At 33.0% G+C, this 16718-nt stretch overlaps 1 protein-coding gene across 1 annotated transcript; it reads right to left on the bottom strand.

Annotated features, from left to right (window-relative positions):
* Positions 1 to 9967: 9967 nt before the first annotated feature.
* On the bottom strand, positions 9968 to 13458 carry LOC25479643 ((R,S)-reticuline 7-O-methyltransferase). Its single transcript, XM_013587930.3, has 3 exons — positions 13302 to 13458; positions 10803 to 11567; positions 9968 to 10544 (listed from the first exon to the last, which is right to left on the bottom strand). The coding sequence occupies exons 1-3, from the start codon at positions 13344 to 13346 to the stop codon at positions 10245 to 10247; spliced, it is 1110 nt and encodes a 369-aa protein (XP_013443384.1). The 5' UTR covers positions 13347 to 13458; the 3' UTR covers positions 9968 to 10244.
* Positions 13459 to 16718: the final 3260 nt, after the last annotated feature.

The following is a 16718-nucleotide window of genomic DNA, read 5'->3' as shown; positions in this document are numbered from 1 at the left end:
ACTTCTTAGGAATTTTACCCAAGTCCATCTATTGTAGTCATCAACAATGACTAATCCATATTTACTTCCATATAAGGATGCAGTGTTAACTGGTCCAAATAAATCAATATGAAGTAACTCTAAGGGTCTGGAAGTTGATACAATGTCTTTGGATTTAAAAGATGTTTTAACAATTTTCCCTTTCTGACATGCACCACAAAGTGCATCTGAATGATAATCAATGTTAGGCAGGTCTTTGACAAGTTGTAACTTACTAAGCTTAGAAATTAATCTCCAGTTAGCATGTCCCAACCTTCTGTGCCATACCCATTTTTTATCATTCATTGACAGAAGGCAAACTACCTTCTGATCAGTCAGATCAGAGAAATTAATCTTATAGACATTCTTAACTCTCTTTCCCTTAAAGGTAATGGATTTGTCATCCTTGTTGACTAGAGTGCAGTTGGTCTTACTGAACATTACATCATACCCGTTGTCACAAAATTGACTGATGCTCAATAGGTTATGCTTCAGACCATCTACTAGCCAAACATTATTTATTGAAATGGAGGAATGACCAATAGTACCTGTACCAATGATCTTTCCAGTTTGGTTGCCACCAAACTTCACTTCTCCTCCATCTTTCATGGTAAGGGTGAGGAACAAAGCTTTCCCTCCTGTCATATGCCTTGAACATCCGTTGTCCAGGTACCAGGACCTTTGTTTCTCTTTTGCCCTTAGGCACACCTGCAGTTTTGATCAATTCAGACTTAGGTACCCATATCTTCATGGGTCCTTTTGGGTTTGTTTTGGAGGTTTTACTTTTCCTCCCTTGTACCTTGGAATGAGTGCTGAGTAGCTTCTGATCCTTCAATACTTTAGGTTTAACACCTTTAGGTATTGTTTTCTCAGAAGCAACAACTGTTTTGTTCTTCTGACCCTTTGACTTTAGGATACTAGGTTCTGGTTTGATCAGACTATGAGGAACAGGTTCTGACCTTTTCAGAATTTTGATCTTTGTAGTCTTAGGATCAGATTTTGCCATAACCTTAGTCTTGAGGTTTTCTGGCTTTGATGTAATCTTAGCCTTAGAACCAGAAGCTTCAGGTTCTGACTGAACAACAGTTTTAGCTTCAGCACCTTCAGGCACAAAGGTGGATTTCAATCCATCCTTAATACACACACAATAGTTTTTGAGACTATACTCTTTAGATTTCTCTTCAGAGTATCCAATCCCTTTACCATTGTTCTTGTAGATGCTGTAAATCATAGAGGCTACCTTGCTTCTATCAATACCAGTCATTATGAAATCATCTAAAGCAATTTCATGTTTGTTATCATAACCATTATCACATTTTTCCTGCAGCTTCTGACAAAGAATCTTGAGTCTGTCTTCATATTGGAAGCTTTCAGTTCCAATAGAGTTGTTTCTTGTTGTTTCATTAAATCAACATATTTTTCTTTTAAATCAGACAACTCATTGGTTCTGTGTTCAAATAATGATAAAAGTTCTTTAAGAGACTCAACAAGTTCTTGTCTAGGAATTTTGGAATATACCTCATTTTCATCTTCTGAATCTGATTCAGATTTTGAGACAGCTTCTGATGACACTGTTGCCACTAACCCCATGGTTGCCTTTGCATCATCATCTGCTTCTTCTTTATCAGAACCAGATTCACTATCCAGATCTTCCTAGGTCGCCATCAAACTCTTCTTAATCTGCTTTCTGAATTTGCTTGAGCTGAAACTTGGTTTCTTTGTTCTGCTCTTTGACTTTTCCTTCTGAAGATAAGGGCATTCAGCAATAAAGTGATCAGGCTTCTTGCAGTTGAAGCATCCCTTCTAATATTCCTTCTTGAAGTTCTTATAACCACCTCTCTTGCTCAAAAACTTCTTCTGCTTCTTTGCTAGATATTCAAGCTTGTTAGACAACATAGCCATCTTCACAGATTGATCTTCATCAGAATCTCCATCTGGCGATTCTTGTTCAGATTCACTGGCCTTGTAAGCTTTGGATGACTTTCCTTTAGATGGTAGAGCAATAAACTTACTCTTCTTTGAGGACGCATGCTCATTCAGACTCATTTCATGAACTTTGAGGGAACTGACAAGATCTTCAACACTTAAAGTGTTTAGATCCTTAGCTTCCTTAATGGCAGTCACTTAAGGTCTCCATCTAGAAGGCAAGCTTCTCAGAATCTTGCTCACATGATCAGAAGCAACATAACTCTTCTTCAGTATTTGCAGTCCAGATACTAAAGTTTGAAATCTTGAGTACATCTCCTCTATACTCTCATCATCCTTCATCTTGAACAGCTCATACTGATGAACTAGCATAAGTGTCTTTTCTTCTTTAACCTTCTTGCTACCTTCGTAGTTTGCACAGAGTGAAGCAAACATTGCCTTAGTAGTGGATTTATCACTCATTTTCATATATTCAGTTCGAGGTGTAATAGCCCGATTTTTAGCTAGATTTATTTCAATTACTTTTATTATGTGTTTGTGTGTGATTATTTGTGCTTGTGTGTATTTAATTGTCATTGGGTGTATTTACATGGATTACCGTATTAGAAGGGTATTTTGGTCATTTGGCGGGTAAGGGTAAAATGGTAGTTTTGGTGAGAATTATTTTTAATATTTAGTGAAAACCCTTATTTTACTAAGTTACTAGTGAAGTGATTAGTTTTTACCGTTTAGTGACCGTTGGTTATAATTTACCGTTGTTAGTAATTACCGTTGAGTGTATAGAAACTTTTTAGAATTGTGGTTTGAATAGAAACGGGTTAAGCCCACTAAAACTAAGTTAAGCCCACTAGGGGGAAATAACATTAGGGTTGTGAGAGCAAATTCATTCATTCCTTTTCATTTCACTAAGTTAGAGAGAGAAGTGAGAGGTGAAGGAAGAACAAGGTTAAAGGAAGGGAGAAACTTGAAGATTGAAGCAATTAGGAGCTAGAGTGAAGCCTAAGTTAAGATTAAACATCATCTAAGGTAAGGGGGTTTGTTTTCATCATAATCAATTCAAATTTTTGCATTTTCTCATGTTTTATGAAAATGGGTTGATGAACAATTGATGCTAAATTCGTGCTCTTACTGTGATGCTGTTTTCTTGTGCATGAATTGATGATTATGGTATGATTGTGGGTGAAATTACATGTTCAAAGCATGTATAATTGTTAAGTTGTGAAATTATACCCAATTGGTGAATTTTTGATGTGTTGTTGAGAAATAAGATGTGATTCATGCTCTTTGATGTTGTTGTTGTTAACTGATGATTATTGTGAGTGAACCATGACTTGGGTATACATGTTCATGGGTTGTTGATGAAAAATGAGATGTTGTTGTTGTTTTGAGAAAATGGGTCAAATGGTGATTTTGTTTAAATTGATGTTTGATTCAAGTTTGTATATGATTTTGAGTATCTTTTCATGTCTAAAAATGTTTGGGTAAACTTTGGAATCAATTTGGGCATTGGGAAGTTGAAAATTGGGATTTTGGGGTGAAAATGGTTTTTCACGAAAACAGAGTTTTCTGCAAACTGTCAACACTCGCGAGGCGAGCTGGTGGCGAGTAGCCACTGGAATTGCTCGCCATGGCGAGTAACCCTTACTCGCGAGGCGAGCTGCCCAGTGACAGCTTTCCCAATTTCGCGCTCCTGCATCGTTTCCGCATATTTCTGTTTTGTTTTGGACTTTGGATAAAACATAAAAGTTGTAGACAATTGAGTTGGTATTCCTTTGGCTTTGGTTTGACTTGAAAATACTATTTTGTTTTTGAGTTATGAAGAAAATCCTCTAAGGATGTTTTATTAAAACTTTACGAAACTTCCGCACCATTGTTTCTAAGTCAACCCAACCCTTATGGATAGTTTCCAAACTTCAAAGTCTGTTATTATAAGTTCATTTAAAAGTGTTAGAGTATTTGAAACTTGGTTTACTTGAAAATGGAGATGTATGGATAATTTATGATATGTTGATATGATATTAACATGGTGTGTTGTATGTTCTCTTAATTAATACTTGAGAATTATTGTAATGATAAGATGAGATCGATGAGTTCATATACATTGTTATTGTGATATGATGATGATTATTTATGTGGTGATGAATTATTGGTGTGATTGCATAAATGCAAATAATATTGGTGAGAATTTGGTGAGTTGTTGTGTGGACATATGCATTATTATTGAGTCATATGTTCATGCATACATGACTGATGGAGATGGATATTTTACATATCTAAATGGTGATGATTTTGGTGATAATTATGATGTTCTATCGGCATCATGGGCGACGGCCTAATTATTGGTCAGATTGGTACCGCATGCATATAGAGTTGTGTCTAGGATCATATCATGTTGTGGCATGAGTCCTAGTTGTGAAATTACTTGATGTACTTGTGGTTGTACGTGATTAATGGTGATGTTCGTATTTGATGAATTTTGGTGTCATGTTATGATTAATTTTGTAAATGACGAATATTGATGATGATGTGTTCATTGAATTTATGTCGGCAAGATTTGGATTGTGGTGTTAATGCATGTATGGAACTTATCTATTTTGATTTCATTACATGGTATTGAATTATGCTATTCCTGCTTATCTGTATTATTGATTATGTTGATGTAATACTCACCCCCAGTGGTTTTAACCGCCTACTTGCATGTATGGGTGAGTAGACGTTGTGCAGGAGTAGTGCGCGGTGAGTCTTGCTTGGGATATCGGGAGCTTTCTCCGATATCGGTGTTGAGTCGGCTCTGATTTAGGCTTGTTGTATCGGTCTAGACTAGGTTGTTTTATTTTCCTTTGGATTATTGTTTTGTTGATGACTGCCCGTATGTTTGGGTTTTTGAGATTCATCTTTGAGACATGATCTATTTATTCATGGCATGTACATATTTTGATCACTCTGATTTATATTCCGCTGTAACTGTTGAGGTTTATATACATGTCTATCCGTTTTGAATTTTGAATGTAGCGTAACCTCTATTTCTTGAATATATGTATTATTCGCATGTTTAATTGCTTAAATAGAAATAGGAGTGTTACACGAGGTATAGAAGCAACAATGATCCCTCTGATCTTGTGATGCTTTTTGTATAGCTTCTCCTGAGCAGGAGTGTGTATCTTTCTGTCAATAGTAGCTCCTTCTTCATCCAAGTTCAGATCATCAACTCCATCTTCAAGAATATCCCACAGCTCCTCATCTAATCCCATGATGTAGTTGTACATGTTGGTTTTCCACCAAGAAAACTCTTCTGAATCTCCATTGAACTTTGGAGCTTTTCCAGAATCTGATTTCATGTCAGCAGTACCATAGTCATGTCCAACATTAGTGTATCTTGTAGATGAACTGGATTCAGGTTCAGCAGACATGTTTTTCTCGGATCTTGAACTGTCACACGGTTAAGTGCTTTGATAACAGAGCAAGCTCTGATACCAATTGAAGGTGAGAAAAACACAAGAAGGGGGGGTTGAATTGTGTTTTCTTTTTCTCAAAAAAATCTTCTTCTGATATCACTTTAGAGGCTGTTTGAGAGTGCTTCTGATGTGATAATACTTCAGATGCAATTAAATTGCTTATGATGTATTGTTCAGAATCTGATACGCAGCGGAGTAAAACAGAGTAGCGAAAAGAAAGAGAGACACAAGCAATTATACTGGTTCCTTCCACAAACCGGAAGTAGTCTAGTCCCCCTTGCACTTCCAAGGAGATTTCCACTAAGAAATAATCACACAGATTACAACTGCTCAATATTACACCTAGTATGAGACTTCACAAATGCTCAAGCACGTAGGCAAGAGACTTCCTTTGCTCAAGCAATAAAGCAAGAGACTTCCTATGCTCAAGCACTAAAGCAAGAGACTTCTAATCAAACAGAATTACACAGAAAATTGTTTGAGTTTGAACACTTGATATACAATCAGTGGTATTCACAATACAATGCAATTGAAAGACTCTAGACTTAAGAATTTCTAAGATATATCAAATCAACACAGAAATTCAAAGTGCTTTTGAGTGACACAAATTTGGCAGAGTTTGGGCGCTTTTAACTTGTTGTCTTGTCTCTACTGATCTTCAAGTCTTCACTCCTTTATATAGAGGTTGTAGAGAGACGTTGAGACCTTTAAGCACGTCTAAAGAGTCGTTGAGAACCTTTGATCATTTACCAATGATCTTTTGCCTGATTTGGATGTTGTCCTATGAAGGATCAAGTTCAAATCCATTCCTATCTTGAAGGAACATTTCTGCAGGCAAAGCTGTTATACTTGTCTTGTAGCGAAGACACAAGCAGAGTCGTGGAGGTAGTGGTTGTACAATTGTACTTTGTCAACTCTTCAACAAAAGATAAGCACCCAGTGCTTTTCAAATGAACGTTGGCACCTTCCTTTGAGTCTTTCACTCTCTTAGATGAGGTTAAATCCAATAAACAGCCATTTGAAACTTCAGATTGAATCTTCTGATCAACTGTAGCTTCTGGTAATGATATAGCTTCTGACGAAGTTGCTTCTGATGAACTTTGCTTCTGATGAGTTCTGCTTCTGATGACGTCATTACTTCAGAGGCACTTGAAACTTCAGAAGCACTTTAAAACTTCAGACGCAGTTTTCTTCAGATGCTTTAGGTTCCTCTTCTTGATGATTTCTTTGCTCTCTTTTGTTCTTCCAAGACCTATTAAATTGATCAACTTTGCCTATGGTCCTGTACACTTGAACAAATATTAGCAATAACCAATTGACAATTTTTAATACCTTGTTATCATCAAACTCATTAAGGTTTATTGTAAAACACATTTTGTTCCAACACATAATAGTGTGATCAATTTCAAAAACCATATTATTATTATTTAAAGTATCTACATTAAATATGTTGACAACATTTTGTAACCAAGGTCGACATGTTTATGAAAATATAGGTGATTTTGTTAATCAATATATATTGATTTAGTTATCTTTTAAGAAGCCATTGGTTGCACGTGCTTATTAGAAAACCAACAAATTGAGAGAGGGGGTTAGAGGGAAATCGTACAATTTTACTACTATTATTTTCAGTTGTTGACTTTTGCACTTTAACCTTAACTGTCTTTTTTTTTTTCATTTACTATTTGTTTTCGATCAGCTCCGATTCAATGTGAGATGGAGGACAAAAGTAGAGGAAGAGAATAGACAAAATAATATCTAAGAAAAATAGGGAACCATCTAGGTCACCCTTTGACCATGGCCTAAATGCGAATCCCACGACGAAATGATGAAGGAAGAGGGCATAAGGTTTTTGGAGAGAGAGAGAGGGGTTTGTTTACTAAGGAAGGGGGCATAAGGTTTTAGTTAAAATATTTTCTTATTCTGTTTCTACAGTTAATTTTATTCTCTTCATTTCTTTTGTAGAAATTGAAAGTGTGATGTAAATAGAGATGATGAACATATCTTATATTTTGATTTCAAAGAAAATAATTTGATTTTGGTTTTTTTCCCTTCATATATATACTTATAAATAAAGACCCATTTTTTTGTGTTTTGTACCTCTTGGACTTATTAGATATTTGCTTTGTGTTACTCAAGTATACTTTAGCCAAACTCAACCCCTAAACTCATTCCAACCTAAACCATAGAGTGGAGAATAAGAACCATAAGGAATGGGAGAAAGCTCTGAAGGTATATATACATGTTTTGAAATATATTTTAATGAAGTGATTATGTAACAAACTTTATTTTAGGCTTCTCAAATGCAAGGTGCTAAAGAAATTATTCTTTGAATGGCAACGAGATAAAGAGAATAATTGTGCATTTGGAATCACAATGAAAGATTTTAAATAACAAGTTGATATTATAATTTTCTTAAGTTTTATTTATATTACTATTTTACTGTGAGCATCTTAGATAGTATGAAGTGTGTTAAGTGAGAGATATGTCAATTGTCTTATGTTTACAACTATTTGAATTGATAAATAACAATTATAGTATGTTCTAATCCTCTCTTATTCTCTTGATATCTATTTATGATAGTAACATTTTTTTTTTCAACCTATAATTTTTGTGTGGATACATTCGTTAGCGCAGTAGAAAAAGTTGACAGACGGACACGGGAGTGCCCGTCTGGATGCTAGTGACTAGTAAAGAATATTTGCATCTAGGCTTTGAGTTATTTATGTATATGTATTTTGTGGACTTTGAACTTTAAGTCCTTTATGACTATATACAATTTATAACATATATTTATCATTATTTTTGTTTTAATTTGGTAGAATCTTCGATTTTAATTGCGATTTTACGAGTAGCGATTTTGCTATCCTACATCGATTCTACAAAAGTCCATGAGTAAAATCCTTCGATCTGATTGCAATTTTACGAGTCCCGATTTTGCTATTTCCTTTCGACTTGAAGTAAAGTCCCGATTTTGACAACCTTGGTCACCAAACTATTATAATGGAAATGCAATGCCAATGCAATCATATCCTATCGCAATGCATACTGTTCCTTTCTTTGAAGCCCCGATACTCCAAAAATGATGAAGTATCGTATCCGACACGTATCTGATACCGATACGCCCCGATACGTCCCGATACGGGTATCAGAAAAGTATCGGGCAATTAATATTTATTTCTTAAAAAAACAATGACCGATACGTGTCGGATACGTCCCAATACGCGTATCGGAGAAGTATCGGACAGTTAATATTTATTTTTTGAAGGAAAAAAATGACCGATACGTGTCGGATACGACTAACTTGTACTCTGACACCTATCAAGTCTGGCAGCGCTATCAAAATCATATTGTCTCTTTTAACCTAAAAAAATAGGGTTTCTCGTCACCACATAGCAATAGCTATTTTCTCTTCTAACCATTACCGCTGATTGAATTCTACTCTGTTTCTCTTCTCTCTAATGTTATGTTTCTTCTGCTGTTTGTTTTCGATATAAATTTGTGTTAACTGTTAAGTAGTCAACATTAGACAAAGATGTTCATTTTTTTATAGTACTTATGATGTTCTCTTTGGATGGTACTAATGATGTTTAGCTATATTCTATCTAATTTGTGCGGAAAAAAATATGTAATTGTCACTTGTTTTGATCATTTTCATTAATGTGAATGTTTGTTTATCATCATTTTTAGTTATGTTTATACATTGTGCACTTATACTATTAATTTTAAATTTAATTTTTTAATAACGTATCGAGGCCGTATCGTATCAGGAATTTTGAAAATTTTCCCGTATCACCGTATCGGTATCGTATCGTATCGGTATCGTGTCAGGTATCGGAGCTTCATAGGTTCCTTTCAACAATCTTGGAAGTCTATCACATGTTTTTCAACCCAATGGATTCTACGATATGCATGTTCTTCAAGCTCATATGTTTAACTACACGAATGGAAGGAAGTAGCTCATAATACTCTAAAGATTCATGCTAGCTTCTTGATATTGGATTGTTGAATCTGGTTTTAATTTCGTAGACTTTATTATCGTTCATTTTTTAGATTTTAGAATTAATATGGATTTCTTTTCTTCATTTTTACGTGGAACAGATAACTTCGTAATTATTATATTTTAATTATGAAGAATAACACAAAAGATTTGGAAACACAAATGATCAAAGATAAGGAGGAGGAACACACTACACACTAGTGACTTGCACCACAAGCTAACTGAACTCTTAGCTAGTTTTATGGTTCTAACAACCTACAAAGTTAGTTACAATTAGAGTTACAATCACATATGTAATGCTCATATTAGCTTAATGTGCTCCATATTGTGATAATCTATAAATAGTTGTAACCCTGCTATCTACATTCATTCAATAAAATTACACCATTTAACGAAGCTTCAATTTAATTAATGATAATTTTCCTTGATGCACTTTTTTTTTTTTTAAATTTAATATTGCTCTCATTTCATGAGTTGTATAGAGTAACTGATATAGTTGATTGACATAGTGGAAGTTAAATGAAATCTAGGAGAGGATTAGTTAAGTCAAATAAAAAGGCAAAAAAAATGTTGCACAACAATTATAATTCTTGAAACACACTAACAAGTCAACAATGGATTCTCAACATTCACAACAATCTGCATATGGAACCAAAAGCATGTCCCATGCATGAATCATACCAGCTCCAGAGCGTGAGCAACATTTTTATTCAAATTATGATACAAAATGGAGTGTTTGCCATAGCTAACAAAACAAAACTCCAAGTAAAGCCACACAACACAACACATACGAAATCATCACCATCATCATCATAAAACCAACAAACTCATTATGATTTATGAATTTAGATTGGAAATGCTTCAATGATGGATAGCAAAGCATTGATTTTGATGATGTTGTAACGAGGGAATCCCGTCTCTTTGAATAAGTATTTCCAGTTCTCTTCAGTCCTTTCCTTACCACCAGAGTTGTGTGCAAACAATATCATGTCAAATGCTATGCCAATATCAGTAAATGGTTCATCTCCTTCTGGGTCCAATACATGATCCAATATTATCACCTTTCCAGTTTTCTCCGGTATTGCCTTCCTACAGTTCTTCAATATCTTTACGCAATGGTCGTCACTCCAGTCATGAAGAATCCACTAACCATTCACACAAAGATATTCATTATATATATGTAATTCTCAAATAAACATGTTATTATCGATTTTATATTTATAGTTAGACCGTTAATATTCAACTAATTCTAACAAATCTCAAACTATCAGTTCTCGTGAGCTTAGCTCAGTTGATAGGGACAATGCACAATATATGTAAGTTCTAGGGTTCAAACCCGGGCCACTACCAGAAATCTCAAACTATCTATAACAATACCTAAATTCATATGTTTAAAGTTATACCTTGATGTAAATAGCATCAGCACTAGGAATAGAAACAAACATGTCTCCTCCAACATGGGTGATGCCATCATACTTGGGTGCTGTTGAAACAACATGAGGCAAATCAAAATTAATACCTTGGATATGAGGGTAAGCTTTAACAATCTCAGACATCGATCCTCCGATACCGCCACCAACATCAACCAATGTTTGAATTTGGTTAAATCCATCTTTGTATCCAGCAATAACAGCTCTAAACACAAATCCAGTTGTGCAAGCTTGTCCTTTGTTAAACAACTCATTGAATTTTGGGTCCACACTAGCCATTTCAAATTGGTCATAACCATGACACCTAAAGAAAGCAGTGCCATTTTTTGTGCCTTCTTTTACAATATCACTCATAAAGTTAAAAGGGTTCATATGAATTGGGTGAGTCTCTAGCAATACCAATGGTGCCAATGTTACTTTTGTGTCTTGTAGAATCCATTTCGATGCACGTGTCAAGCCGTAGAGAATTTCGCCGGTTTCTGATTTTTCTGCGCTGAAAATCTTTCTACGAACCATCACTCTCATTACTCTTAAAAGGAGCGTGGAATCAGGAGAGGGTGCATCTTCAAGATTCTGCACAATTTCAGTCAAGGATAGCGGTTTACACTGACGGTCTATAATATCAGCTATACGTAGCTCCACAACTGCTTTTAGAGCAAAAGAGTCTGTGAATTGTGTCATGTATTTCCATATTTCAATTTGTCCAAGCAATGATTCTTCTTCTTCCTTGCTCACACCCTAGTCATTAATAAACTGTGATTAATAATGGGATGGACTACAAAAATAAAGTAAGGTATAAATTAATCGGAATTTTGTCTCGCAGTTTTTACCATTTTGTGGATTTGGTCCCTCTACTTTAAAGGAATACAAAAAATTACAATTTCTTAAAAGCCTCTACTTTAAAGAAGATTATTTTTAAAGAATTCAACGTTGTTCCTATTTTTGTGAATTGTTCCTCGTAATGTTCTGGATTGTATCTATTAAATGGAATTTCACTAGTTTTTGGGTTAAATATGTTTTAAGTTCCTATAAATATACAAATTTTTCGTTTTAATCACTCTAAAATTTTCATTCGACTTAATCCACGTAAAATTTACAATCATCACTTTTGGTCCCTATTTTTAAAACAAATCATGTAAAGCTTGTGTTTTTCAATAAAATTGTGTAGAAATGTGTAGAATATTGTAAAAATCATTCCAAAATAAAAATTAGAATTTTTTAACAAAACATGAATTAAATATGAATTTTTAACCACAAAAAAATATATAATTCATATTTATTTCATGTTTTATTAAAAAATTCTAATTTCTTTTTTGGAGTTCTTATAATAATTATAAATTTTTTTGCAAAATTTTATTCAAAAATATGATTCTACATATGAGTTTACTTAAAAGAAATGATCAAAAATAAAGATGGAAAACTGCACTAAAAGTCGAAGAGAAATTTTAGAACAATTAAAATAAAAAATTGACGTATTTATAAAGACAAACCATTATAAACCGTGGTTTTTTTTTTGTTGGTAAAATCCATATATTTGTGGTAAAACGTTTATAAACTGTGGTGATATGTTCTTTAGTTATCACTTTAAAAAAAAAAAATGTTCTTTACTTATCATTCATTTTGATATCACGTGTTGATGGACATTTTTATGTATATAGAGACAGAGTTGACCATTTGTATTTTTTTCTTTCCTTCTTTGGAAAGGGTCGACAATGAATCAATGAGATTCACAAGTCAATAAACTAAACAATATGAGACATGTTTAAAGTGCTCCCCAACCACATGAGTGCAGCCATTTATGATGGGATATCCCAATTACCTTTTTTTCTCTTTAGCTCTTTCTTATAATTTAATAAACAATTTTGTGTATAAAATTTACATAAGATATTTTTGAAAATATATTAATTTTCTCTATCAGAAAAATATTAATTTTAAAAGGGCTTCATTATTTGAGTTTGTTTTAAGCCGCAATATTCATTGATTAAGACGATTCTTTCACATTACTCTCTTTTTGTCTTTCTCTCTTTGTTTGAAGGCGTATGCATGGGATGTCCACAACACATTTTTTAACAATTAGAAAATGAGCACTTCTAGTTAAATGCATAAGCCTTCTTAACAATTATTATACCCTTGCATAGAATAAATTTTGCAATTAATGTGGTACATAAATTAATAATCAATATAGTAGTACTTAAATGCCAAATTGTACATTGCATTATTCCTTAATTAGCTTTGACTACACAAATTCAAATAGAAAGTTACTCCAGCATCAAAGAATGCATAAAAATTCTCTTAATTTTGTTTGTTTCATATTGTCATAGGCAAATCCATATTCTGTGAACTGGTAAGGCCAAAATTAGGATTGTTAATTATTTGGTACATTATAGAGTTAATTTAACAATGAAAATAGCAAAAAATATGTTTAGTGTTAATCATAATAGTATGTGTTGCTGTATATCTATATCTACGCACCTTGAAGACCGAAGGTGGAGAGTGATTGGAAAGAACAGTCTCCATGTTGTGTGGGAGTTGTTTACAAAATAATTTCAAGTGAGTGCTGAGTGAGGAAAGCCTTTCTTTTGGTTAAAGCAAAGGCTTCCAATTCAATGTGTTGAATTGGTTTACAAGTCGCAAAATCAATGGTTAATAAAGACAATAAACTGTGATGAAATGTGACAGGTAGTGAGTGGTTGAAATTCACCACCGTAGATTTCATTACATTATTGGACTATTGAGCTGATATCGTAATGTGACCAATTGATGTAATAGCCCGCCCTAGTTTTCTAGTGAGAGAAACTCTAACTTCTCTCTAAACTTTCTTTCTTCTTCGTTTATCGAGGAGGAGTGGTTTTAGGTCATTTTTTGACATAGAATCACCCCTCTACATCTTTTGTCCCCTTTTCTTTCAATCTAAATAAGTGGTTTTCACATCTATCAAGTTTTTCCTTTTGTGTTTTTTTGTGATTTCGTCGTCTAAGTGCGGCGTTTTGTTGTTCGTCGTCTTGTGCGGCGTTTGATTTCGCGTCTTGTCGCGGTATTTGTTCAGTTCCTATTGAAAGATCTACATCAATCAATTACAAATTCAAGCAATGATTTGGACGTCAACGTTGCAGATCTGGAAGCATGAGTATTTCGGTGACTTAGATTTTATCATATTATTTGTAGGCATTTTGTCGCTGTATACTATTAACTTGAGTGTTGTGAGTTTGTTCCCAGATTCACCCTTTACGTTTTTAGCCATGTTTGTATCTGATGTACTCTATCGTTTTGAATGGATATCATTTTGTTTTTTTCAAAAAAAAAAAAATCATAATGTGACCAATAACGATAATTATACAACTATTTCCTAACAACTTTTGTGATAATTTTATTTTTATTGATCAAAAACAATATAGAAGGAAGAATGAAAAGATAATAAAAATATAATAAATCTACGAAAGAGAAAATTATACAAAAATTATTATAAAATGGTCGTACAAATATCATTACTACAATGTGACTAAACCTGAGATATGTGTCGGCAATATACATATGCCAAATGGAATAAGGAATTGTGACTAAGCCTAAGCCTAAGCTATTAATAAAATATTTCATGGCCAATGAGGAATCAAATCTACTGTGCCCAATTTTTGTCAAAAAAAATCTACCGTGCCCAATGAAATTATGACCTAGCCTAATGTAGTGAGTGAATTGCGTGACTAAGCCTAAGCTATTAACAATTTTCTCACCCAATGGAAATAAGGAATCGAATCTACTGTGCCCTATTGATACTTTTAGGTACAAACCGCCTCTAATAACTAAGACCATCTTAATTGGAAGGGTCTTAATTATGTAAGATCAGGTACTTATTAGGTATTCTGAATGAGGAGAATCTTTTTCAGGGTCTTACTTAAGACCCCCACACTCTTTTAATATTAAAAATTTAAATATAATCATATAAAGTTATTGTTAGTTGATTACTTAGTCCTATTTAAGAACTTTGTGTGAAATCTGGGTTGGAGTAATTGAATGCTTATTTGATACTACTATTAAGAAATTATAAATGAGTGATGTGAATACATGAGACCCATTTAAAAATCTAAAAATAAGTGTCTCGAAAGGAAGAATGACATTGGGAATCAAATCTACTGTACCCTTTTAGAACTTTTTTGTTAGAGGGTTATCTTTTATTGATATAATTGGGAAAGTGAATTCATTCAATGAATGGGTGTGTTATATATATGAGTTTTATTAACTAGTGTCAACAGATCAATGGTTAAGGAAACTATAAATAAAATAAAAAATTTTGAAAATATAAGTTTTGCCTTTTGATTAACTAATAATTATAAATTTTTTTATAAAAAGTTACTTGTTTTGGTTGCTTAACCAATACATTGAGGGTACTGTTTAACATTCTCATATATATATATATATATATATATATATATATATATATATATATTACAAGTTTGGGAGAGATGCAACACAAGGACTTTTCAGAAGGTCATCCATCTAGTACCACTCTCGTCTAAGCACGCTTAACTTATTCTGATGAGATCCGATGCATTAGTGTTGATATGATTGCATATACATGTGGAATGCTAATACACACCCACCATAATTTTAGAAGGTGTGCATTAGCATACTACATCTATTTAATTTAGACAAAAAATACCCTTCTCCTCTTATTTAATTGTCCTTAAATGCTTGTCCTTCATAGTAATATTCTTACATAGGACCCCTTTTTTAATTTGTTTTTCAGTTAAAAAAAAAGGTTTGAAATCATCTTTTCAGATCAACTACTCCATCTTTGATTTTTTTTTCTTTTCAGATTCAAAATATTGAGAATTAGGGTTTTGAATTGTTTCTATTTCTCTTTTACTTTTTTAGTTTAGGGATTGACCAATATCTGAATTCACAAATAAGAAAAATAATCGATATTAAATTTGGATTAATGAATTTGAAGATGTTGAATCTGGGTTCACAAATATTGATGAATGAGGCAGATTTTTTTTATTTTTTTTTAATATGGATGATTATTGCAGCAATTTTGATAACGAGAAAAAATAATATGAACAAGAAAAAAGAGATCTATTCATTCTATAGAAAAGATAAGAAGGTGTAATGCTTTTTTTAATCATTAAAGTTTGTTGGTTTTTTTCAAAAAAAAAAAAAAAAAAAAAAGTAGCAGCTATGTGGAAGATGAAGAGGTGAACGTTGTTATAAAAAATTGAGAAGCACATAGTAGTTTTAATAGTGCATTTTAATATCAGCCATTAAATGATAATGCAAAGGCTGAAAATTCATTCTCATATAAATAGACCATTCTCATTAGATATGTTCTTTTATATATATATATATATATACCCATTTCACTCACTTTAATGAGGTTGTAAATTTACACCTATTTAAAACCTATAAAGAAAAATTAAAGCAATAGAGTAACAAAGCATCAAATAAAAGTTATGACATTTAATTTTAACTAGATTGACACTTCATAACTAACTATCTATCTCTTTTGCTCATACTAAAAAAAATTATTAATAAATTTGGGAGGACTAGTGGCGGAGGCATAGGGGGCCCTTTAGAGGCCATGGTCCCCCCCACATTTTTGATAAAATTTTTTATATACCACAACAACACTTCATTAAAATGTTTAATAAAATATTTCTTAGGTCATGGTCCTCCAATTAATCTAGTTAATTGTTTACCATGTTATTCTATCCGATCATATTTATAATAGACATTTAAATAAACAAAAGTAGATGTATTTGGTCTAAATTCTTAACTAGATACATCATCTTTTATTGACATAAATGTTTTTATAATTATGAACATAGGGAGTACTATATATCCCAATTGGCAACTAATATCATTAGTTTTATATTTCATATTGTTTTAAATTATCTC

Source organism: Medicago truncatula, chromosome 4 (assembly GCF_003473485.1).
Source record: "Medicago truncatula cultivar Jemalong A17 chromosome 4, MtrunA17r5.0-ANR, whole genome shotgun sequence".
Lineage (NCBI taxonomy): Eukaryota > Viridiplantae > Streptophyta > Magnoliopsida > Fabales > Fabaceae > Medicago > Medicago truncatula.
This window is presented reverse-complemented; position numbering and strand designations above follow the sequence as displayed.